Source organism: Canis lupus, chromosome 13 (genome assembly GCF_048164855.1).
Source record: "Canis lupus baileyi chromosome 13, mCanLup2.hap1, whole genome shotgun sequence".
Classification (NCBI taxonomy): domain Eukaryota; kingdom Metazoa; phylum Chordata; class Mammalia; order Carnivora; family Canidae; genus Canis; species Canis lupus.
In genome coordinates, this window is record NC_132850.1 from 46,463,946 (window position 1) to 46,490,998 (window position 27,053).

General features: G+C 35.4%; 1 protein-coding gene across 4 annotated transcripts in view; it reads right to left on the reverse strand.

Moving 5' to 3' along the window:
• Positions 1-27,053, reverse strand: part of TTC29 (tetratricopeptide repeat domain 29) — a 244,607-nt gene that overhangs the window by 82,984 nt on the left and 134,570 nt on the right. For 3 of the 4 annotated variants that reach the window (XM_072773528.1, XM_072773529.1, XM_072773530.1), the window contains exons 10-11: positions 16,428-16,551; positions 6,835-7,063 (exon numbers count right to left, since the gene is read on the reverse strand). In XM_072773528.1, the coding sequence (XP_072629629.1) occupies positions 6,835-7,063; positions 16,428-16,551 (353 nt within the window). Of the gene's footprint in view, positions 1-648; positions 711-6,834; positions 7,064-16,427; positions 16,552-27,053 lie in introns of those variants that run through there. The other variant, XM_072773531.1, reaches the window with a different exon arrangement.

The following is a 27,053-nucleotide window of genomic DNA, read 5'->3' on the forward strand; positions in this document are numbered from 1 at the left end:
TGTAAAAGAAGAAATCTGAAATTCAGGCTCACACTCTGCAGTCTTTTTATTTAAAAATTTGGCTACAATTAAGTATTGTTTTGTCTTCTTTGGCATGTTTTGTCTTTGGAATTATTTTGTTATCAGTTACAGAAGCCATTGAATTCTCTAAGCTCTTTCTTAAAATTTATTAGAAGTATACTTTGATAATCTATCATGATTTAAAATGAGATTAAGAGAAAAGATGCATCTCTTAAGTTTTTTGACAGTAGCATAGAATCTATAAAGAATATATTTTAAGTGTAACTCCCATTTGTCTTATCAAACTTGTTTTCTGTGACTAGAAATGGAAGTAAAACACAAAGGATTTTTAAGAATCTCTGCCTTAGAAAGAAGGCACAAGCAGATTCAAAACCTATAAACACACAATTTATAAACTGTCATATAGAGAAATAGCTATCTCAGTTCTCCCCCTGGAGCTCCCAATGCTGCTATCCAGGGGCCGTCATGGAGAATCCCGAAGCTTGTAGAGTTAGGGCAGGCTAAATTAAGCTGTACTAACAAACAACTCTGAAAATCTCAGTGGTTCACCACAATAAAAGATTATTCTGTGTTCACACAAAGTCTGCTGCAGGTCTGAGTGGCATTCCAGGACAAATGTTCCACATGTAGAGGTTTACTGCATCAATCTTGTTGCTCTATAATTTTTAATAATGCTTCCACGATGATCACTGCAGCAGGGAGAAAAATCAGCTGTAGGATCTCAGGCAGGCTCTCCTATGCCTACACCCAGAAGTAACTTTTGACCATTGGCCAGGACTACTCATGGAGCCCTGCTTAGCTGCCAGATGAAAAATGCAGTCTTCCATGTGCTCACAAGAGTAAAGAACCAGATATTGGTAAGCACTTGTAATTTCTACCCCCTTGAGCAATGGTTACTGAACACTCTGGAAATCATATGCAATAATTGTAGGTTTTTCTGAAGAGAGGAGAGAGACCTTAGCTTTCATCGGATTCTTTAAGGGGATAGTGATCTGTCATCTAAAAATTCTAATAAGCTTTTAAAAAATGTACAGATTTATATTGAAGAAAGGAAAGCTTTGAAACTCAGGAGTAGCTTGGAGAAGTTGAATTTAGGGCGAGTTCCCAGACTTTAGACGACTGGTCATGTGTTGGCCTCATTATCCACAATTATTTTGCCCCACACTGCCTGAATGATTTCAATTATACACTCTACTACAAATATCCTAAATTCTGGCAATAGGTAATCTTCTGACGTTTACAAAATCCTAATTGCTCTGAATAGGTTAAAACACTTTCAGTCATTCACAATATGGTGTGAATCAGATTTATCTGATTGATTTCTTCTAACAGTGTTCATAATTTTTCTCAAGGATCACTGTCCTGCGCTGCCTGTTGTCTGATTTCTGCAAACAATTGTCTTATATATTTTGTTTATTTTTTTAGTTGTTTAAGAAAGGGGGTAAATCTTTTTCCTGTTACTACCTCTTGGCCAGAAAGAGAGTCCCACTTGTTTCTTTTCACCATGACTATTTTTATCCTGACTTTAATTAAATTGTCATAATCTTTTTAAATGTTAGACATGACCACTAAATATAAAGTAATGTTGCAAAAAAAATGCAACACCTTGAGAGAATTCCTGAACTAGAATTCTAGAAAACTAGATTATACGTCCATTTTGTCTTTCAGACATGAGTGCATGAGTGCATGTTTCGGGACCTGAGGACATTGGAAATAAAAAATGTGGAGCAAGTAATTTCTTTAGTACCACACAGCTCAATAATTTCATGATTCCATTAAACTCAAAAAAGCTCAAGAAGATTTTATCTCATTTTCAGAAGACAGAAGGAGGCTGTAGGAGTGATGCCAGATTGAGGAGGGTAGAGACAGACGCAAACAGATGTGCATGAAGAAGGGGTAGTAATGAATAGATAACCAGGCATCTTCAGGAATCGGAGGCCCCCAAAACAGTGAGGAAAAGGTAGGGGTTGAAGAAGTGCTGAGGGGAAGTATGACACAGGGTTGAAAACAGGAGGATGGATTGAAAGTTTGCAGATCAAATAGTGCACTAGGTTTAGCGACTTCAACAGTGCCAACCAGGGACAGGTAAAACTGTGTATGACAGCAGATAGCTAGCAATTCCTTTATTAAAAATTCTAGCAGAAAGATCAAATATTTATACCTGGAATTTTTCAGCTGTTTGATATATTAAAATAGTAGTAGTAATAATAATAACCATAATAAAATTCCCTTTTGTGTAAACCCACAGAAACAAGTATTTATGGGGAAAAAACAACAAATAAAATACTCATGAAAATCTAGATTGAACTCTTAAGGACTAAAATACCATATTTATTTAGAGATGCTCCTACTGAGGAACTGGCAGTTCCAGATAAATCTTATTAATGATCTATTTCGAACCTCAGATAGAGACACTTGAATTGAAAACTTTGCCCAGAGTCACAAAGCTAATTAGTGCTCAATATGGTATTAGAACCCAGGTCGCTGGACTCTTGCATAACATCCTCCCTCAATTACCCAAAATGCCAGTAGGATGAGCTTTGATTCAGTCAGATTTTTCATCAGCATCTTTTTATGTGTCATGTTTTTGAACACTTTATTAGAGACAGAGGTTTGTTCTGTACAATAAGGTGCTATAAAACCTGCTTGCTGACTTTTTGGCTAATTCCAGAACTTTCTCCTCATTGTTGGGGTTATTTAACTGAAGTAGCTGATCAAAGTATAATAGAACATGAGGCTCACTCATGAATGTGGCTTTTTCACATTCATTAAAAGGGCTGAGTTCATGAATAAAAAATACAAGCAAAGAACAGGGTAGGAAAACGTGGCTCTACATTAAACCAACGACTCAACATTAAATCAATAAACGAAGGCCTGAGAGACAAACTCATGGTCTTGATTGTTTTCTTTTAAGAATATTAAATGATTTGTAAAATGAGAGTGGTATTTTTGACACTCAAGGAAACCTTTACATGTCATTTTGTAGAAAACAGTGTCTTTACTGACTAGCTAGGTATTCATCTATTCCCATACTCAGGATTTGCATCCTGTTTCTTTGATATAATTTACATTTGACTAAAATAAGAATGTACATTAAAACCATGCTACTGATATTATCAGTGAAGTGATTAACCATGTTGGCATCGAAATGGCTGTAATTATATTTCTAAGTTAACAGTTTTTCTTTTAACGTTGCACAAGAAAAGCTTTTGCTTCTCTGTCACTGTTCCACACCTGGGTGTATAATCTCCACAAGGCAAGATGAATTAGCTTTTCATTAAAAAAAAATACATTTCATGATTGTAGACATAGTAGTTTCAGTAGGAAAAATAAACTATCTTCTGGAGAAATCAGCAGAAATTCATAGACCCTTAATCCTTCCAGAGCCAACCAATTTTTGTTGCTTCAGGCTTGAATAATTTTATTGAACTGCAATAAATTTGAATTCCTTCTAAATTCCTAAATTTGGGAGGAGAAGCTACTCTTATTTTACTATTAGAAAGGGAAGGAGGAATGTGAAATCATTGCAACTGCATCCGAGAGTATTAGAATGGTAAGAAGGTTCCTATATTTGCTGTGTTCCCTCTGAAAGGTACAAAGAGGAGAGATGATTGCTGGTGAATCACTGTTCTATTTTATCTAGAGACCTGAGTGCTCTCACTGCTCTATTCCCTTAGGGGGTCATGTTCCTCTGCTTAAAGGAATATTGCCTGCTCTGTGAGCTAATGATTTGTTTGGAGGATGTAAGTCTCAGAGGTGGAGATAACTGCACAGCTTTTATAATGTATCTTTCAAATCTTTGATCTGCTTTTTTCTGAATACACGGGACCCCTCAATGGCAAGATTAAAGATGCCTCTTTGGAGAAGAAAGGCAAAATTTGAAAACCTAAAAGCTGCTCAGATTTCCAAATAATATTTCTGTATTTCTTCATTTTGTCAACATGACAGTTGGTGTTGTCCTGCATTCATGGTATAACCACATGGTAATCAAAACAGTATTGGATCATAGTTGTTTGGTTGTTGTTGTTTCTCCAAGGAGGCGTGGAACTATGAATCCTGTTTTAAAAAGTGCTTAGTGCAAACTCGTTCATGGCTAGGACATACATACTCATTATGAATTCTATTTAATTTAACAAATATTTACTTGGTACCTAGCAGATGTTAGACATTATGCCTTCTTTTGTAGGAAACACCCAAAATCATAATGTGTTTTCAAGACACTTGTACTCTCACTGGGAAGATAAGGCAATTACAGAAATGGCCATGATAAGATGTAAATATGGCAAATGAAAAGTACTTGAAGAGAAATGAATGGCACTCAATGTGGGAACAGAGAGAAGAGACAACAGTCAAGTAAGGCAGGGATCAGGGAGGATTTCAACATTTGAGAAGGACCTTGCAAGACCAGTGAGATTTCTCTGGGTGGGGTTGGAGTTGGAAGTAAGGTGATAATAATGTATGTGGTGGGTATCTGGGGCACGAAGGGGTAGTCAAGGGAAAGGAGGTGGTCAAAAAAACCTTGAGAAGCTCGTACATAATTCGTAGGCAGTAGGAATCCAATGAAGGTTTTGAAGCAGAACAAAGAATAATAAGAGGTGTGATTGAAGAAAGATATTTGAACTATTTACAAAGCAGATTTTACTGTATTTTGAACTAAAATATGTCTATGTAAACAAGCGTCCTATAGGCTTTATTTCCAAATAGAACAACTATCACTAAAAATGTTAAACATGTCGGTAGTAGAAGAATTAACTTCTCATTTATATTTGAATCTGAAAGATTATTATTCTTCACTTTTATAACGATGTAGCTCATAAATGCATAGATTTCTAATCTCAGTCAAATGAATCAGGAAGGGGTGTACTTTTATAGCATTTCAGAGAATTTAATCTTCCCCATCATATGAATAGCTGAGTTCTTACTCTCTGAATAATATTTTGAAATGCATTTTTTTTTGCTTTACTCCTAAGCCCTGTGAAACCCAAAACACCCTTATCAAAAATGAGGATAAAATGTAAAAAGAATTTTTAAAAAGATAGCTTTATAAAGAAAAACAAAAAGAATTTTGAAAAGTCCCAAACAGGATTGCAGCAAACAGACCCATGGTTCTGACCAGAGAAGCTAGTTTTGAGTATTTTTTTCATGATTATTAGGATGATGGCTAGGGCTGATTCAAGTAAATCTGAAAAAGTGAGTAGCCCAACTTATTCTCTACCAAACCTTTTATCAGAAGAAGTAATCTAATAGATAGATGGATCATATTTCCTCTGTTTTAACTCCTGGGCAGACAATATGACGGAGTAAAGGGAAGATAACTCAAAACTACAGAACAAGCTCTCAAATGTATGACGACACAACTTACTTCCAACTCCAACCCCACAATATTATCTAAAAGTGGTTAGTTAAAAAAAAAAAAGTGGTTAGTTAATAGTTACCTGTAAATATTTGTTGGGCACTTGAGCACATTGAAATTTAACAAGCCATCTGTTTTTTAAAGACTTTATCTTATACATATATTTGGAATGAGACCTTTACTCATTTCATAACGAGAGGACAGACGGTGGTAAGTGGCATTCTACTAATGTAAAAGAAGCAATAAAGTTCCTTTGTCCAACTGACTGTTATTTACTATTTATTCTATGGAGAAAATAAATACCAACGAGCTTATTGTTTCATCTAAATGACCTAAGGGGGGAGAAAAGAGAGTTCCAAGCAGGAGATGTTTCTTTCCATAACAGAATTTTGCCTATGATTCCATTTGATATTCCAAAGCATCCCTAAAATATTTTGCTTTAAAAAGTTTGAATTACTGGAGCACCTGGGTGGCTCTATTGGATAAGCTTCTGACTCTTGATTTCAGCTCTGCTTCTCCCTCTTCCCTCTCCCTCTGCCCTCCCTCCCTTTCATGCTCTCTCTCTCTCCAATAAATAAATAAAATCTTAAAATTTTTTTTAAAAGTTTGACTTACCAACAATTATGTAACCCAAAGTTCTGTCATAAGCAATACTGTTACAAATTTTAAAAATCCTATTCTGAAGTTCTTTTTGTTTTTAAAGATTTTATTTATTTATTCATAGAGACACAGAGAGAGAGGAAGAGACACAGGCAGAGAGAGAAGCAGGCTCCATGCAGGGAGCCTGATGTGGGACTAGATTTCAGGACCCCAGGATCACGACCTGAGCTGAAGGCAGATGCTTAACTGCTGAGCCACTCAGCTGTCCCTATTCTGAAGTTCTTAACTGAGGACTAGTGGAGCCTAGTTCAAGTTGACACATAAAAGTGACTCTCACATCACCTCTAGTTATTTGTTTTTAATTTACTATTTTGACTAATTGTCACAAGAAAAAGTACACAAGAAAAGAAGTGGAGTTAAGAAGAATTAATATTAAATTTTTCTAAGTTAATATTCTAACTTGAATTGCTCAAATATAGGAAAATTTACTTCCATTAGTAAAGAGTACAATACTAATTGCATTAAATACTGATTGACATCTGTGACTTGTTCTTGTCAATAAGGTATAGCACTGAACGTTTTTAGAAAAACACAAGCTTATCTCACATTCCTTACAACTGATTAGTGCATATTGAGTATTTAAGACAACCGAAAAAAAAAAAAAAACTTGTCAGGTTTAACTAATCATTACCACATTTTGCTTTCCTTATCATCAAAGGTACAAGATAGCATGAAGGCACATCCAATACTTATGTAGTAAAGAATAGATAAAATTAAAATTACCAATAAAATCAAAATCACCAATGGAGCCATTAAGAATGACACAAAAACTGAAGTGTTTTCAAAAACCAAAGTCTTACCAATAGTTGGTTCACATGCAATTTTGCTTCTACTTTCCTTCCAGGACAGCAGGAAGTCAAGGCTAGTGAGATCTGCAGACTCGATATAATTGTTAACTCTCGGCATAATCTGATGAGCTTTTGCTATTCCATAATGAACTTTCGTCTCATCCATTTGACGCAAGTTTGTTAGCTCTGCTGTTGTGTCAAAAGCTTGCTGAAAGTATTCGGAAGCTTTGTTGTAGTATCCCTAAAAACGTAAGAGAAATCATTTTTTTCTTAATTTTTCATTCTACCATTCCACATATCTGCTCACTGTGGCATGTACCACACTGATCTTTCAACTGTTAGAGCATTCATCTTCTAGAAGAAAGAGATGGAAAAAAAAAAAAAAAAAGAGATGGAGGGCAGGGTCTCTATTAGAATAAGGTTCTCTTAAAAAACTGTGATTACTAATTATACAATATCTAGAAATTAAGATACTAAAAAAGGTTTATCTACTAAGTTGAACTATTTGAAACAAGTTAAAAATGGTCAAATGATAGCATTTTCATATGGCTCAACCTGATAAATGGTAGCAAAAATAAGTTTGGGGAAGAGTGATCCCATTGATTTGGATGCAATTTTCCTACTTGTAGCATTGGATTTACCTAATGAAGTATTTTTTTAATAATAAATTTATTTTTTATTGGTGTTCAATTTGCCAACATATAGAATAACACCCAGTGCCCATCACCCATTCACCCCCACCCCCTGCCCTCCTCCCCTTCCACCACCCCTAGTTCGTTTCCCAGAGTTAGGAGTCTTCATGTTCTGTCTCCCTTTCTGATATTTCCTACCCATTTCTTCTCCCTTCCCCTCTATTCCCTTTCACTATTATTTATATTCCCCAAATGAAAGAGAACATATAATGTTTGTCCTTCTCCGATTGACTTACTTCACTCAGCATAATACCCTCCAGTTCCATCCACGTTGAAGCAAATGGTGGGTATTTGTCATTTCTAATGGCTGAGTAATATTCCATTGTATACATAAACCACATCTCCTTTATCCATTCATCTTTTGATGGACACCGAGGCTCCTTCCACAGTTTGGCTATTGTGGACATTGCTGCTAGAAACATCGGGGTGCAGGTGTCCCGGCGTTTCACTGCATCTGTATCTTTGGGGTAAATCCCCAGCAGTGCAATTGCTGGGTCGTAGGGCAGATCTAATTTTTAACTCTTTGAGGAACCTCCACACAGTTTTCCAGAGTGGCTGCACCAGTTCACATTCCCACCAACAGTGTAAGAGGGTTCCCTTTTCTCCTAATGAAGTATTTTTATTTATTTTTATTTAAGATTTTATTTATTTATTCATAGAGACATAGAGAGAGAGAGAGAGAGAGAGAGAGAGGCAGAGACACAGGTAGAGGGAGACGCAGGCCCCATGCAGGGAACCCGATGTGGGACTCAATCCTTGGTCTCCAGGATCACACCCCGGGCTGCAGGCGGCACTAAACCGCTGCCCTACCAGGGCTGCCCCTAATGAAGTATTTTTAACCAGTTGCTGTTTCAGTCACAGCAAGAGATCATTTTCAACCAATTTGTTTAATCAGTGGCCACTGAAAATAGATGTATTTATCTGCTGATTTGGTCATCGTTCTTGTTTTCCCCGTTTGCTTATTATCATTCTTGACTAAGAACATTGGAGGTATTCAAGATTTCTAAAAAATATGATCCTGATGGCACTAGCACAGCTCATGGTCATTTAAATGTTCATCTCTCCTCTAAGTCCTTTACAGCATTTCATTGCAAAAATTCGAGGTGTTTTTTTGTTTCTTGGGTTTTATGGGCTTTTTTTTTTTTTTTTTTTTTTTTTTTTGGTCTCCTATCCTCCTAAAACCTATTGTCCACAATAGTTTTCAAAGTGTCAGGACCAGTGCTAAGTACTTCATATATTATGTCATTAACTTTCCTAAGTCATCCTGTGAGGAAATACTATTCTTTTTCTACAAATAATGAAATTGAGCATCAAAAAAGACCCTATATTCTGCCACCCTCCAAATTTTCTAAAAATCCTTGTGAAAAAGTTTTTCTCAGTGGAGGCTATCATTTTTAGGATTGAACCTGCACTTTTAAGACTCTAGGGAACCAAGTTTCCTTTCTTCACTGACTTGTCTTATTTCATCTCCCCTTCTGTCTGCTCCTCCCTTCTCTTCCCTTCTTATTCTTCTCTTTCTCACACATTAGAAAACATGCATGCACACACTTGAGATGAAGCCCTTCTAAGAGGGAATATTTTATTATAAGTTTTCAAATGATTTTCTCACATTTTATGAAGGAACTGGTAATACAAACACCATTGGAGGAGCCCTATACCACACATCAGTACAGGCAAAATGCACACTCAACTCCATGCACCTCTGTATAGTCATGGCACACTGACAGCATACCGATTGGATACAGATATTGCTAGAAGGAGGAGGGGAGAAAGGATTTGCATGATGGTTATGTTACACTAGCAGTATAATACCATGTTATAGACCCACAAGGAGAGTTTTGTGAACTCTTTGTTAAAATGGCCCATTCCAATTAAACTTACTCCTTTAAACAGCCTCTCTATGTTTAATCAATAATAATTTTGGTTCATTGAGGTGAAAAATTATTTCTTTTATTTCGAAGTGTAAAACATAGAACTTATATGAGAATACGGTTACTTAAAAAATAAAAGGATATCAGAGACATTTGTATGGCAAGAAAATTATGTGATTGAGAAAGAATATAGACATTGAAGATGACAATAAAACTAGTTAAAATTTTGGATTGTTCTGCTGAACAGCAAAGAAAAAAGATAAAACAGATGAACATATGTGACTAGACCAAACACTTCTATTTTTAAAAACAGAGAAGTATAAATATCTAACTGTTGTTCTAATTATACTTCTAAGCATTAAGCTATTTATTGCTTTCGATGAAAGTCTTAATTAGGAAATTAGGGACCATAAGTAAATGGACATATATTTAAATTTCCAGAATTATTTTATATATTATTATGTTAGAATGAACTAACTCATTCATCAGGCAACTACTATGTACCAAGCTCCATGCCTGGCAGTGGGGATTCAGCAGTTAACAGAATTTACTATGCCTAAATTTTATATTACATTTTTTTAAACAAGTGTTTTCCCCACTAAAATAGGAGTATTATCATTATTCGTAATTATTTAATTATAATTATAATTACATATAATTATTCTTACCTGAGCCTAGTATTCCATCATTAGGCACATACACAACTACCATAAAACTGGTATCAGCCTAAATTTTTCTAGTTTAAAACCCTATTAAGGAAATACATTAATTCTTCTCAGATGCAAGCATTTTTATACATACCATTTTGGAATGAGATTTTTTTAATGTGTGTTGCATTTCTAGATTTTCTCTTCTTAAAGAGTTTAATATCTAAATTTAATCTCTTCTCCAAAGGTTCTGTCCAATGTTCTACAGTTCAATTCTGTTATCAGTTAATCCTTACCCTATTATAAAATTCAGAAGACTCTAGTAATTAATCTTGGCAATCTTAAATATGAATTTGAGAATATATAAGTGAATTAATCACTTATTGAATGCATCTTTTGGAAAAGAGAACTTGGTATTATAAACATCACTGGTAAGCATTTAGGGGACAATGTCAGGACAGGATCTTGATGCCATCATAGACCTTTGTTAAGCTTGCATTATTACACTATACTGTAGAATTTTCATGCATTATTCTGACTCTTACCAGATCTTTCTCAGTGTGTCTAATATGTCACTCTATCCAATAAGCAAGCTCAAAAATAAGTGAACATTTTCCTAGTACTGAGGAAAAACCATTTTTTACACATTTAACTATGTGATTATTATCTGATCTTATTAGGGAGTGAAAAGTCTCGTAAAGGGCCTATATCTAGTTATTTTCCCTAAAGCTCTCTGATTTGACTAATTGATCACATCAGGAGGGGGGATGGGTGGCCCATTGTCTATGATTATATAGTAAAAGGTAAACTAATTAGGATAAATGATCTTTTAAAGATGTGCTAACTTTATAACAACACTATAATAACTAGAGAAGTTAATTCTAATATTTTTCCAAGTACAGTCTTATAAATGTGGTCTTAATATTATTTCTTAGAAAAGATTATAAAGAATACAATTAGAATACATTGCATGAGAAATATGGAGCCAGAAAAGAGATGATGAGGGCAGTATGTAGAAGTCTTAAAAGGCAGACTGGCAAGTACCAGGTTTGCATTTAAAGATTCAGTACAATTTTTCAGAATTATTGCCCAAAAGTGAAATAGAAGTTTGGAATTTCTAAAGTGAGAGAATCCTACTCTCTGGATGGATAAAACTGGTTACAATTTTATTGATTGGTTCAAAGAATTCTTATCCTTTTGCTCACCAACTCTGTGCCACCTTCTCATTTAGAATCTGAAACAAAATAATAAACAAGGCAGATATGGTCCCTATTCTTCTTAAGATTCTATTCTAGCCAAATTAAAGAACAATAAGAAAATATAAACAAGAAAACTATGAGATGAGTGCTATATGGAATATTAAAGTAATGTTAAAGAGTGACTTGGTGGCTACTTCTTTTCTTTTTCTTTTAATTTTTATTTTGGCATGCAGCTTTCAGAACTTCAATGAAAGAAAAGGGGAATGTGGCGATTTCAAACATTTTGGTCAAGTGGAAGAAAACATTTTTTTCAACAAAACAGATACATTTGTTGATTGAATTTTTTTGGTTTCTCTCTCAAATGCCTGGAAAACTCAATAGAATATAGTGGATTCGATTTCATCATTTTCGATCAAGAAAATGTGTTTGTCTGAGGACTCCAATTACAGAAACGGTAGCTATGATTAAAGCGTTCCTTATAACTAGCAATAAAGCCAAGTTATACTACAAAATACAAGTACCTTTTCAAAGTACCTTCATATGCTTTTTAAAACTGAGGTATAATGGATATATGGCATTACATTAGTTTTGGGTGTGTAACATTAGACTATTAGCATAAATTACTAAATGGTTACCACAATAAGTTCAGTTAATACCACCTCACATAATTACAATTTTTTTTCGTGATGAGAACTTTTAAGATCTACTCTTAGCAAATTTTGAATATATAATACAATATTATTATCTGTAGTTATCATGCTGTACATTACATCCCCAAGACTTACTTTTTTTTTTAAAGATTTTATTTATTTATTCATGAGAAACACAGAGAGGAGAGAGAAAGAGGCAGAGACACAGGCAGAGGGAGAAGCAGGCTCCATGCAGGGAGCCCGAAGTGGGACTCGATCCAGGGTCTCCAGGATCACAGCCTGGGCTGAAGTCATCGCTAAACCGCTGAGCCACCCAGGCTGCCTGACTTATTTTAGAACAGGAAGCTTATACCTTTGAACCCTCACCCATGTGGCTGCTTCTAGTTGGGTTGCCAAGGGAAGGCCTCTCTGAAGATGCGGGATTTAACTGAGATATGATGACAATAAGCTAGCAATATGAAGCTCGGACTGGAGAACATTCCATGTAGGGCATTCCAGCTAAGAAAAATTTCCTAAGGCAGGAACAAGCTCTACATGTTTGAAAAACTTCACAAAGTCCATTTGGCTCTGGCGGAGTGGATAAGAAGGAGAGTGGGAAGAAATGAAGTCTGAGATGGGGTGAAGGGGTGTCTATCTCACATAGAATATTTCAGGTTGGGGTGGGATTTATATTTATGTTCTCAGAAGAATGGGAAGTAATGGAAGTGTTTTAAGCAGAGAAATATCACGACTTGATTTACGTTTAAAAGGACTACTTAGGCCTCTGTAGAGATTGGATTATATGGGCGAGAATTGGGGAATGAGCTTGAATTTACTGCAGTAGTGCAGGTGAGAAAATAAGAGTGTCACAAATTCTATTTATGATGGGATGATTGTAGAAGATCCAGAGCAGTGGGTGGATCTCAGATATGTTTGGTGGCATAAATGTCAGGATTTTTGCTTCTGGATTAGATATGGGGCAGGAAGGAGAAAAGAATCAAAGAATATCCATATTTTTGCCTTGTAGCAACTGGGCTGATGAATAATAATGCCATTTATTCAGACGGAGAAGACTGGGAGGAAGGAATTATGTTAAATTTGAGAGATCTATTAGACATTCAAGCAGAGATGCTAAGCAAGCAGTTAGATTTACAAGTGTGGAATCCCAAGGAGAGATCAGAGCTGGAGATACAAATTTGGGACTCATCAGCATATGGATGCTATTTAAAGCCATGGACCTAGATGAGGTCAGAAAGAGGGAGCTCATAGACTAAAGAAGAGAGGTTCGCCTAGAAAATACCTGAATCATAGTTTATCATCATTGAACATCAATAAAGGGATAGAATTTAGAGGTAATGATGAGTTCAGGTTCTAACAGGTTGAAACAATCTAAGTGAAGATGTCAGGCAGGCAGTAGGATATGAGTCTGAAGTTGGGAGAAGAGATTGAACTTGACTATATTAAGAAGCAAAGTCTAAGTGCTTTTGTGTACCCAACATGCACTAGGAATTTGACTGGGCACCCTTCCATATCTATAAATTTCTAATCTTTATATAGTTTTGCTAGGTATCTTGTTATTGACACTTGAAGATGACAAAACTGAGGATCAAAGAATTCATGTGCCCAAGTGGCAAACAGCTCATGAGGTTGTTCAGGTGTATAAATGGAATAAAGGCATTTAATATCATTAAGAAACATCCATAAGTTTTGTTTTGAAGTCTGTGATGTCATAAAATTGTTATAGTACTGTATACTTAAGGAGCACCTGGGTGGCTCAGTCAGTTAAGCATCCGATGCTTGATTTCAGCTCAGGTCATGATCTCAGGGTCATGAGATCCAGCCCAGCATTCTGCATGGGGTGTGGAGCCGGCTTGAGATTCTTTCTTTCCCTCTGCCTCTGCCCTTCTCCCTGTTGTGCTCTCCCCCTCACTAAAACAAACAAAAAATAACAAAGAAACAAAAAAGCCTATTAAAATACTATACTATTTATCATTGACAATTTATTACATAAAGAAAAAAAAAAGGAATCATTGTTGATCCCTGGGTGGCTCAGCAGTTTAGCCCCTGCCTTCGGCCTAGGGCATGATCCCGGAATTCTGAGATGGAGTCCCACATCGGGCTCCCTGCATGGAGCCTGCTTCTCCTTCTGCCTGTGTCTCTGCCTCTCTTTCTCTCTGTGTCTCTCATGAATAAATAAAATCTTAAAAAAAAAAAATAAGGAATCACTAAGATGTATGAATCAACTTGTATATTTGAAGATAGCCTGAATACCTGGAATCCTCCAAATTTTATATTAGAATTGGGACAAAATGGTAAAAACATTAACTTTTGGTAATTGACATAGCCTTTGGATTTTATTTGTGTCTCTAGCCTTTAAGATATTAGACTCTCCTCTAAGAATAACCAGAGAATAAAATATATACTAATGAGATACAAACTCTTAGCAAAAAAGCTTAAAAATGCAAATATAAAAATTATCCCCCAGAAGGGTTTATTGTTTTATTTTCCTTATACTTTCTGCAGTTAGGAAAATAAAGACTGATGCTTGATATTTGTGCTATGCTAACACACTGAGTTCTGGGTTTTGTTTGGTGGGAAGGTAAAGTAATTTGTGTTTTGGGCACTTTTGTTTCAAAGAACAATCCTTTTAAAAAGTAAGACTATGTATAAGCAGGGATGCCAATTCTGCTACTACAGGATAAGCTTCTACTGGGCTGCCAGCCTCACCAAGGCATGAGCCTCATCTGTTTTTCAGCACAGTGTCCTGAAAAGTGAACAAAAGCACATACAAGATCCAGGAGAGAGGAGTCACCAGGGAAGCATAGTATCACAGAGATAGGGCAGCAGAAGGGGCACACAGTGGAGAGACAGACCTGGGGTGACAGGTGGGGAGGCACAAAGAAAGAGGGGAAACCAAGTGGGGGAGATCAGAGGGAGAGGACGACCGAGAGAGTGAGAGCAGACCAGAAAGACTGGGGCGTGAGAGAAGAGCAAGGTATGTAGGGGAGGAGAAAGGAAGGAGGAGCGTGACAGTCAAGAGAAAAAGGTTTAATGAGTGTGAGTAATAAGAGAGAAAGCAAATCAGCCAGGGAGAGCGAACGAGAGGGGTGTAAAAAGAAATCATATACCCTGTTTGAAAGCATGCTTCCCATAGCAAGAACTAAAGATGGTAGTTTCACTCATTTAGATTAATTTCAAACTATTTCTTTAAAACAAAAAAGCCTAAATAATTCTGAAATCATCAAAGCCAATTATATGGCAAATAAAAGATTGTAGTAGTTAAGAGTATGGGTCTGAATACCACTTCCATCTGGAAACACGGAGGCCTCGGGTAAGTTACTTAAACCCCCTGAGCCTTGGGTAAAGGGGGATTGTAAGTTATCACATAAATGTGTGCAGGATAATGAGGGCTCATACAGCTGGCACTTGTTTCCCCTGCCAGGTGCTATTCTAACTGCCTTACATTAAGTAACTCAACACTTACAACTTCATGAGGAGAGGAAATTGAGGTACCTAGAAGGTAAGTAATTTGTCCTAGGTCACTGATCTTATAGGTGAAAGAACTAGGCTTTTCACCAGTTTAGTCTCAGAAATTAGTGCCTTTATCACTACGTACACAACCTCTCAAATATGACTAAGACAAGGTGTATAAACATAGTTTAAGAATGAAGCTGCCCTCAAAAATGATAGATCCTATTCATTATCAAAGCAGCAATTATAACTAGAAGAAAAAAAGCTTTTATACTGTTTCTTAAAGAAAAATCTGGGTAATAAAAGATAAATTCAAGAGAGAATAAATCAAAAGGCCAATACATTATGACCAATTCATTTCACTAGTAATGGCCTCTTGAATAAGATACTTTTATTTTAGAGTTTCTCTTTTCTTTCATATAACCAGTTGGATGCTGGAATTCCACATTTCCTTCAGAATTACTCCTGGGATTGTCCTTTCTTCTCCTGAAGGACCTAGCAGAGACATCACAGCTGAATTAATAAACTGGGAATTTGGGGATCCCTGGGTGGCACAGCGGTTTAGCGCCTGCCTTTGGCCCAGGGCACGATCCTGGAGACCCGGGATCAAATCCCACGTCAGGCTCCTGGTGCATGGAGCCTGCTTCTCCTTCTGCCTGTGTCTCTGCCTCTCTCTCTCTCTCTCTCTCTCTCTGTGTGTGTGACTATCATAAATAAATTAAAAAAAAGATGATAAACTGGGAATTTGGAGCAAGGGAGATCAATGTTAGTGTCAGCAGATAAGAGTCAACCATTATAATGATATTCTTTTAATTGAAATGTTTTTATTGCTTTTCAAATCCAAGACTACTTAGAATCTTCACTGGCTGGGAAGATATGAATCGCTTTTAGTAGCTAGTGGTGACTATGCCCATGATGGCATTCAGGTCCTGGAAGAAGAAGAAGTAACTGCCCTGTGCATTAACCAAGCTCTACTGTCCTGGTCCTGGGGTCATTCTGCATAATGTATTGTGGGAAGGTGAGAGTCAAAAGGGGAATAGAATTTGAAAACTGCAGATTTCTCCCAACAAGAAAGTATATATGTGTATATACTCACTTTTTCATTGTAGATGGCCCCAAGCATTGTACTTGCTCTCACAACATCTAGGCTTTGAAAATTTTTTCTTGCAATTTTCACAACTTTTTTCAAGTATTTAATTGCTTCTGTCATCTCTCCTTGGCTGAAAGAAATAAAATAGGAAAATCACTGGAGTATGATCTCATTTAATGTCACAGTAAAGAGAAGATATTTTGTGTCTTTGCATTAGAAAGTGCAAAATGGTTCAGGATAATGAAATGTGAAATGCAAATTTAAAAAATACGTGGCTTGTCTTTGTTGGAATATACAGTGAATTAAAACTTAAACCTTTAAACCCTTGTGTGTTGCTGGTGGGATTGTAAAATGGTGCACCTGCTTTGGAAAACAACTTGGCAGATCCTCAAAAATTTTGATAGACAGTTACCATATGACCAAGCAATTCCACTCCTAAGAGAAATAAAAATATTATACATCCACACATATATTCACACAAAAACTTGTACACAAATGTTCATATCAGCATTATTTATAGTAGCCAAGAACTGGGAACAACCCCAACAGCTATTAATTTAATGAATAAGCAAGATGTGGTATATCCATACAAGGGAATATTATTCTGCCATAAGAGAGAATAAGTTTAGTCGTACATGCCACGACATGGATAAACCTTAAAAACATGTTAAATGAAAGAAGCCAGTCATAAAAACATGTGTCATATGATTCCATTTACATAAAATGTCCAGAATAGGCAAATCCATAGAAACAGAAAGCAGGCTAGTGATATCCAAAGGCTGGTGAGAAGGGGAATGGAGAGAGACTGCTAAGAGCTATGTATGGGGTTTCTTTATAGAGTGACAAAAATGATCTGAATTAAATTGTGGTGATGGTTGTACAACTCTGTGAATTTACTGAAAACTACTGAATTATAGACTTTTTAAAAGGGTGAATATACAGTATATGAATTACATCTCAATGAAGCTGTCATTTTTTTTAAAAAAAGAAAACCTTTGAAAAGGTTGAACTTTTCCAGGTCACTTTGCAAATGAAACCAGTCCTTTGTGGGGAGGCAATACCTGCTGGAGGTATTAGAACAAATATGATGAAAATGGAGTCTTCAGAAATCTCCCAATGAGGACTCCAAAGAATGAAGGAGAGATATACCCCCAGATGGAAGGGCCTGGCTTCTGGAAGGCATGCCACAAACATCTGGCAAACTGCAAGAATTCATATAAGGAAGAAATAAATTTCATTGTGATATACCAGAGAGTTTGGAGATTGTTACAGCAACTCAATCACCAAAACTAGCTAAAACAAATTTGGCTATATTTTTCTTTCATAAAGAATTGGTGGGCACATCATTTTAAAGATTTCAATGAATTACAATGAGAAACTTCAATTACTTAAATTCTACTCTCATTTTATAAATCTGAGTCCCAAACACTCATCAGTTTTTCATGATCTGATATGCCACTCCAAGTATATATAAATCTTAGTTTTATCTGAGTAAGAGATAAACAGAAAGGGGAGGGATGAGTGGAAAGACTCTAAAAATCTCTAAAGGAGATAAATATTTGAAATTTGAAAGTCAGTCTAAGGAGACAGGCTCCCTTAGGAGCCAATTTTAGTAATTGTCCTGGTGAAGAATGCTTGGGGGCCACCGAGGGACACACTCTCATAAGGGCAAACGGAATTAAGAACTAAGATAAAAAATATTTGAGCAACCAAAGACACAGTAATTTTCGAAAACAGCTAGAGTCAAGGTTTAATATGCTGGGACTGATTTTGTAGAGGCAATTGAAGCCAAAGTCCAGCTAAAGGGACAGTTGACTGCCGATTCACGGACAAAGCAAGAAGTGATTTCAAAATAATGGCTCCAAATTAAGTGTGCCAAAAAAAATTCAGTATCTGTTGAGCCTGTGGATTTTCATTTTTTTCCAATTCCTAACAGAACGGTGAATCTAAGATTATACAAAATTCTATTGTTAAATCATATTAGAACCACGGTAGTTTTCATTAATGTGACAACATCTAGAATTTAGAGATTTTAAAAGAACAAAATCTATAATTGTATTCTTCAATTACCTATACTAAAGGAAAACATTCTTATTTCTGAGTATTTTTGAGTCCCTAGAATTTCCCTTTTGTTCCATAGGCCAGCAGTTCTCAGTGAACATCTATTCTATGACTCAGTAATTCACAGGATAAAATTCGGAAATGCAGAGCTTGTTTTGCAATCGAGCTGCTCCTCATATGAGTATTCCTCAGTTTATCCTGCAAGGATTTACTCATAGGAAGTCCGGATAATATGGTAATGAACGTGGCATTTATAGAAACTTTGCTACAAACTTTTAAATTATTGCAATTACAGAAAAAGTTAGCAATATTAGTACCATATTTAATTGATTCTAAAACACACATTTTCCCCCATGTTTTAACGTTTCTGAAATCAGGATGTCTTACAACAGGTGGGCATCATCATTGTCAGATGGGGAACAGTCAGGTCATAGCTGTTGCTGCAGCAATGGATTAGGTTTATATTTCTGGACATGACCCAACAATTGCAATGCTTTGATATTTCTGTTAATAACTATTTAAAGATGATTTCAGAAAGGAAAAGGAGGACTGGTTGTTTTGTAAAAACCTTTCTGAAATCTGGAAGTCAAGAAAATGCCGACTTCAAAATCAGCAAATTAAGTGTCCGTGACTTGGAAAAAAATAGTGGAGATGATACTGGAGCACTATTTTTAGAAAGGCTATAGTACCAATGTTCTTCATGACACTAAGAATAATACGTTTGGGGAAAAAATAGTGACAATTCTGATTTAAAAGTGATTCAGAAGAACTGGATTTAGAATGCAAATATGTTTGAGGAGTATAATAAATTTGTATTTTTTACATGAAGGCTTAAGAGCCTAAAATAGCTCTTTTATTAAGTACAAAATCAAAATTCTAAGCAATAAGAGTTGTTATCTCACAATTTAGTTAGAATATTCCTTTTTGGTAGTATGTAAGGTGCATGGTCCAATAGAAAAAAATCTTAGATTTAGTGAAATCTAAAAATAAAGTTACTCCTTCAGTGTAATGGATGCCTGCAATATAATGGGCAGTTCATTGGACAGTAAATTTTTTGTTTTTTGTTTCTGTTTTTTAAAGATTTTATTTATTTGAGAAAGAGGGAGAGAGCGAGAGAGAGCATGAGCGGGCTGAGGGAGAAGCAGACTCTACTGAGCAGGGAGCCTGATCTGATGTGGGGCTCGGTCGATCCTGGCATTCTAGGATCATGACCCCAGCCAAAAGCAGCTTAGCCTAATGAGCCACCCAGGTGCCCCTGACTAATAAATTTTTGAATAAAATTTTCTAGGAAGTTTGAAATTCACACTGAATTTATATATACCTGATATATAGTTAGAACATAATGAGAGCAAACAACTGGTCTAACTACTTAATAGTTCCAATAAATCTCTATATGTATCTATTCATTTTATTTAATTTTATGCAAAAACAAACATACTTAATTTTTTTGGTGCTGTGTTTATATCATATGTATATAATCATAAAGCAATCATATATTCAACAGCATTCTGTTTATAAAATGAGCATCAAAATATCGATATTTCTAACCTAACATTACAAATTCACTTGCAAAATGGCATTCATTTTCATGGTTACAGTTAAAATAGCAAAATGTAACATTCACCTAAATCTCTGAGCAAATAGAACCCCAAACATAATAGTTTTTAGCATGAATGTCTATACTAGGTGTGATTGATGAGCTATATTATTACCACATGCAATAAACAGTTGAAAAAGTGCCTCTTGAAAAAGTAATATAAAAGGTAATATCTGATTTTCAGTGGCAAGAATTTTTAAAAATTTTAAGTTCAATTAGCCAACATGTTTCAGATTTGGCGTTCAATCATCAGTTGTGTATAATACCCAGTGCTCATAACATCACATGACCTCCTTAATGCCCATCACCCAGTTGCCCCATCCCCCCATCCACTTCCCCTCCAGGAACCCTCAGTTTGTTTCCTATACTTAAGAGTCTCTCATGGATATTTTCCCTCTGATGACTTCCCTTTCAGTTTTCCCTCCCTTTCCGTATGATTGATCCTCTGTCCTGTTTCTTATATTCCACATGAGTGAAAACCATATAATAATTGCCTTTCTCTGTTTGAATTATTTCACTCAGCATAGTGTCCTCCAGTGCTATCCACATCGATGTAAATGTTAAGTATTCATTCTTTCTGATGGTTGAGTAATATTCCATTGAATCTGTAGACCACATCTTCTTTATCCATTCATCTGTCAATGGACATCTTGACTTTTTCCCACAGTTTGGCTATTGTGGACATTGCTTCTATAAACATTGGGGTGCATGTGCCCCATTGGATCACTAATTTTGTATCTTTGAGATAAATACCTAGTAGTGCAATTGCTGGGTTGTAGAGTATCTCTATTTTTAACTTCTTAAGGAAACTCCATACTGTTTTCCAGAGTGGCTGTACCAGCTTGCATTTGCACCAACAGTGTAAGAGGGTTCTCCTGTCTCAGTGGCAAGAATTTGAGATTTTTAAAAATTCACATCAGAAATAGTATATAGAATAAGTAAGTTCATGCAAAAATATTTTAATAAGTTTAGAATACTCAGAAAACAATCCCACAAATGTGGTGTTGTCAGAGTAACTAGTGGGCAAATTGAAAAATATTTGGCTGTTTTATAAAATTAACTAGAGTGACTGGGAAATTATGTGTATAACCAAGGTAAAAATTAGAACTCAGATTCAACTTGGAAAAAATGTCAATCTGCCTTGTTATTTCTTTTCTTTATTATTCTTGGGTATAATTGTCATACAATATCATATTAGTTTCAGGCTTACAACGTGATGATTCAATACTTGTCTACATTGTGAAATGATTACCACCACAGTCACAAAAAAATTTTTTTTTTTTACCTTTTTTCCCAAAAATTTTATTGGGGGAAACTACAAAACATTTACAGTATAATGTTTACAATCACAATTTGTAGTGTACTGATTCCCCAAAATATATTACAACTCAAGTTGACTTGTTACATTCAAAAACCTACTTCTGTCAAAGTAGTCCAGCGTACATACATACAGGGTGCTCCAACAGTACCTATGTACAAAGAAACTAAAGCTACCGCTCATTCATCTGCTGTCCAGGAAAGCATTCCTGCCTTTCTACACAAGCAAAAAAAAAAAAAAATTACAAGTTCTGGAATTTTCTGGAATGAAACAAGGCATATTCATGTACTACATACCATTTTTAGCACTAAGAGGTGGTCTCTTCACTTTAGATCTATGTAAAAAGAAAGTGGTAAATATATTTTCCTTTTGTGCAGTTGAACCCATCCTACATTCAAATTCTCTCAAGCACTAATAGAAAAATAGTTATTTGGCTGGGGAAGATTTAAGGCCAGTTCTGGCCCTCCCAAAGACACTGTGAGACTAACCCCCACCCCATTATTGCTACATGTCTTTATACACAGAGTATGTCACAGTAGAATTGGGGGAATAAACAAAAGACCTTTTTTTTTTCTAATTTAAAAAGTTGGAATAAGAAAAGCATGCCACATTTAAGCCTGATTTGCAAAGTCTGTGGTCACTTTTTTCTTTAAAGTAGGATGGGCTACAACCATTATACATTCTAAGAAAATTCATAAGATGTTCCTCAAACTATTTCCACAGCATCAGGATACATTTTCTGTAAAGAAATCATGCAATCTTTCAAAATTTATGTAAACAAAGAAAGAAACTAATGAAATAAATATTACATACAATCTCTTAAATGAAGATTTTTTTACTCATTTACAATAAAATAACCAAGTGAAGTTACAAAAGGCATATATTACTGTGAAAAGAACATACACTCCACATTTTGCTGATTAATAATGGCAATCATAATTTAACATAACAAAAGAATATATATCTATTGTTTTTCATCATAGTTGATAAATACAGTATGAACAAAATTTTCAATGTATACTTTTCACAAGATAATAAATAAGTTAAATAGTTTTTTCATATTGAGTTGTGGTGCAGTGGTGCGAGTCAACTCAAAACACCTAAAAATTCAGCAGTTATTCCCCCCAAAGATTACGAACTAAGCTCTGCCCAAGGCTTCCAGAAAGAGCAGGTAAAATGGTTCTAACATTAAACATCTACTAAGTGGTGGCGATGAAACCAGTAACCAGTAGGAAACTTTGGAATGCAGGTGTCTTTTTTTTTCTCCAATTTTTTTTTTTTTTTTTTTTTGATGAGCACTTTCAAGATCCACTCTCCCTCAGCAACCTTCAAGTATGCTCAGTACCATTGACTGTATTTGTTGTGCAGCACACCACATCCCCATGACCTATTCGTTTCAAAATTGGAAGTCTGTACCTCCCGACCCTGTTCATCCCTTATGCTCAACGCCTAACCCCGCTTCTCCCTGGCAACCGTTGAACCGCTCATATACATGAGTTTTATTTTGCTTTGTTTTGTTTGTTCATTCAGTTTGTTTTTCAGATTCCACATATAAGCGGCAGCTTAAATATTTTTCTTTCTCCACCAGACTCATTTCACTTTGCTTCATACTGTTAAATTTCACCATGTTGTCACAAATGACAAGGTTTCATTCTTTTTAATGGCCGAGTAGAATTCCACTGTGTATATATATTCTATCTTATTCTTTCATTGCTTGGACACTTAGGTTATTTCCATATTTTGGCTACTGTAAATAATGCTGCAGTGAACACAGGGGTGCACATATCTTTTTAAGTTAGTGTTTTCATTTTCTTCAGATAAATATCTAGAAGTGGAATTGCTGGACCATATAGTTCTACTTTCAACTTTTTGAGGAACTTCCATACTGTTTTCCATAGTGTCTGTTATTCCCAAAACAATACACGAAAGTTCCCCTCTCCAAGCCTTTGCCAACATTTGTTTCTTGTCTTTCCAATAATAGCCATTCTAACAGGTGTGAGGTGATATCTCATTAAGGTTTTGATTTGCATTTCTCTGATTAGTGATATTGAACATCTTTTCATGGGTCTGTTGATCATGCACATGTCTTCTTAGGAAAAATGACTTCAGATCCTCTGCTTATTTTTTTTTAAAGATTTTTATTTATTTATTTATTTATGAGAGAGAGAGAGAGAGAGAGAGAGAGAGAGGCAGAGACACAGGCAGAGGGAGAAGCAGGCTTCATGCAGGGAGCCTGATGTGTGACTCGATCCTGGGTCTCCAGGATCACGCCCTGGGCTGCTGGTGGCGCTAAACCACTGCGCTACTGGGGTTGCCCTCCTCTGCTTATTTTTTAATTAGACTTTTTTTTGCTATTGAGTTATGAGTTCCTTATATATTTGTGACTTGCAAATATTCTAGTTCAGTAGGTTGCCTTCACATTTTGTTGATAATTTCCTTTACTGTACAGAAGAAGCCTTTTAGTTTGATGTAGTCCCACTTATTTATTTTTCCTTTTATGATTTTGTTTTTGGAGTTAGATCCAAAAAAAAAAAAAATCACTAAGACATACTTCAAAGAGCTTACTACCTAGCTTCTCAGAGTTTTATGATTTCAGGTTTTACATCTGTCTTTAATTCATTTTGAGCTAATTTTTTGTGTATGGTATAAAATAGTAGTATAGTTTCATTCTTTTGCATGAGGCTGTCCAGTTAACCTCATGGACATTTATTAAAGAAACTTCCTTTCCCCATTTTATATTCTTGGCTCTTTTAAAATAAATTAATTGACTATAAATGTGTGGGTTTATTTCTGGGCTCTATTCTGTTCTACCAATCTATGTGTCTGTTTTTATGCCAATATCATACTGGGTTTTGTTTGTTTGTTTGTTTTAAAGATTTTATTTATTTGAAAGAAAGAGAGAGAGAGTGAGCACAAGCAGGGGGAAGGGCAGAGGGAGAGGGAGCAGGGAGCCTATTAATGTGGGGCTCAATCCCAGGACTCTGAGATCATGACCTGAGCTGAAGGCAGATGCCCAACCAACTGAGCCACCCAGATGCCCCTGTACTATTTTGGTTATTATAGATTTATAATACAGTTTGAAATTAGGGAGCATGATGACTCCAGCTTTGTTTTTCTTTCTCAAGATTGCTCTATTCAGGGTCTTTTGAGGTTCCATATACATTTTAGGTTCGTTCTATTTCTGTGGAAAATGCCAGAAGGATTTTGATAAAAATTGCACTAAATATGTAGATTGCATTGAATAGTATGGACATTTAACAATATTAATTCTTCCAATCTATGAACACAGAAAATCTTTCCATTTATTTGTGTTTACTTCAATTTATTTCATCAGTGTCTTATAGTTTTCAGTGTAAAGGCCTTTTCACCTCCTTGGTTAAATTTATTCCTAAGTATTTTATTCTTTTTGATGCCATTATAGATGGGATTGTTTTCTGTTTTTCAAAAAGATTTATTTATTTATTTTTAGAGGGAGCAGGCAAGTGAGGAAAGGGGCAGAAGGAGAGACTCTTTCAAGCAGACTCCCTGCTGAGTGCAGAGAACAGCTCAGGGCTTCATCCATGAGATCACAACCTGAGTCGAAACCAAGAGTCAGATGCTTAACCAACTAAGACACCCAGGTGCCCTGGGATTGTTTTCTTAATTACTCTTTCTGATAGATTGTTTAGTGTATAGAAATGCAACAAATTTTCATGTTAATTTTGTACCCTGTAACTTTACTGAATTCATTTATTAGTTCTAACAGTTTTTTGGTGGAGTCGTTAGGATTTTTATATATAAAGTCATGTTGTCCATAAATAGTGACAGTTTTACCTCTTTTTTCCTATTTGGGTACACTCATTTCTTCTTCTTGCCCAAATTGCTGTGGCTAGGACTATGCTGAATAAAAGTGGTGAAAATGGGCATCCTTGTCTTGTTCCTATCTTAGAGGAAAGTTTTTAGCTTTTCACTATTGAGTATAATATTAGCTGTGGCTTGTCACATATGGCCCTTACTATGCTGAGAGGTTCATTCCCTCTATCCTCACTTCCTTGAGAGTTTTTATCATGAATGGGTGTTGAATTTTGTCAAATGCTTTTTTTCTGCATCTATGGAGATGATTATAAGATTTTATTTAACATTTGTTATTGTGGGGTATCATGTTGATTTTTAAAATTTCCCTTTTAATTTCTCCTTTCATTTACCCACTGGTGGTTCAGTAGCATGTTGTTTAATCTCTCTATATTTGTGATTTTTCTGGTCTTTTTTTCTTGTAAATCATTTCTGGTTTCATACCATTGTAGTCAGAAAAGATGTTTTATTTGATGTCGATCTTAAATTTATTGAGACTTATTTTGTGCTGCAACATACTATCTGTTGTGAAGAATAATCCCTGTGCACTTGAGAAGAATGTGTGTATTCTGTTGGTTTTTAATGGAATGTTCTGTTTATATTTCTTATGTGCAACTGGTCTAATGTGTCATTTAAGGCTGATGTTTCTTATTGATTTTTTCTGTCTGAATGATCTATTTATTGATGTAAGTGGCGTAATAAAATCCCCTACTTTTGTTGTAGTGCTGTCAGTTTCTCTTTTTAGATCTGTTAATATTTGCTTTATATATTTAGGTGCGTGAATATTTACAAATTTCATATCCTCTAGTTGGGTTGATCCCTTTATCATGTAATTTCCTTCTTTGTCTTTATTACAGTCTTTGTTTCAAAGCTTATTTTGTCTATTGTAAGTATAGCTGCCTCAGCTTTCCTTTGGTTCCCAATTGTATGAAACATCTTCTGTATCCCTTCACTTTCAGTCTATGTACATTCTTCTACCTAAAGTGAGTCTCTTGTAGGCAGCATATAGACAGGTCTCTCTTTTTTTTATTATTATTAGTCATTTAGTTAGCTACACTGTGTCTTTTGATTGGAGAATTTAATTCATTTACATCTAAAGTAATTATTGATAGGTATTATTATTGCCATTATGTTAACTGTTTTCTGGCTGCTTTGTAGTTCTTCTGTATTCCTGTCTTCTCTTGCTCTCTTCCCTTGTAGTTTGATGACTATCTTTAGTGTTATGCTTAGATTACTTTCTTATTATCTTTTGTGTATCTACTCTAGGTTTTTGCTTTGTGGTTACCATGAGGGGCACATATAACAGGTTCTATATATAACAGTTTAAGTTGATAGCAACTTAGGTTTGAACACATTCTAAAACTACATTTTTACTGCCTCCCACTCCACCTCGTATGTTTTTGATGTCACATTTTACATCTTTTTATTTTTTATTTTCATTAGTTTTGTCTTTTAATCTTTTATCAGTAACTAATCCATTATCTTTACTATATATTTACTTTTACCAGTGAGATTTATACTTTAATATGTTTGCTTGTTACTAATTAATGCTTTTCATTCAGCCTAAAGTAGTTCCTTTAACATTTCATTTAAACCCAGTTTGTGATAATAAATTTCTCTAGCTTTTGTCTGCAAAACTTTTTATCTTTCCTTCAATTCAGAATGATAACCTTGTTGGGTGAAGTATTTTTGTCTGGAACTTTTTTCCTTTCAGCACTTTGAACACTTTGAATATATTATTTGCCCTTCTTCTCACCTGCAAAGATTCTGTTGAAAAATCTACCGATGGTCTTTTGGGGTTTCCCTTGTATGTAACAACTTGCTT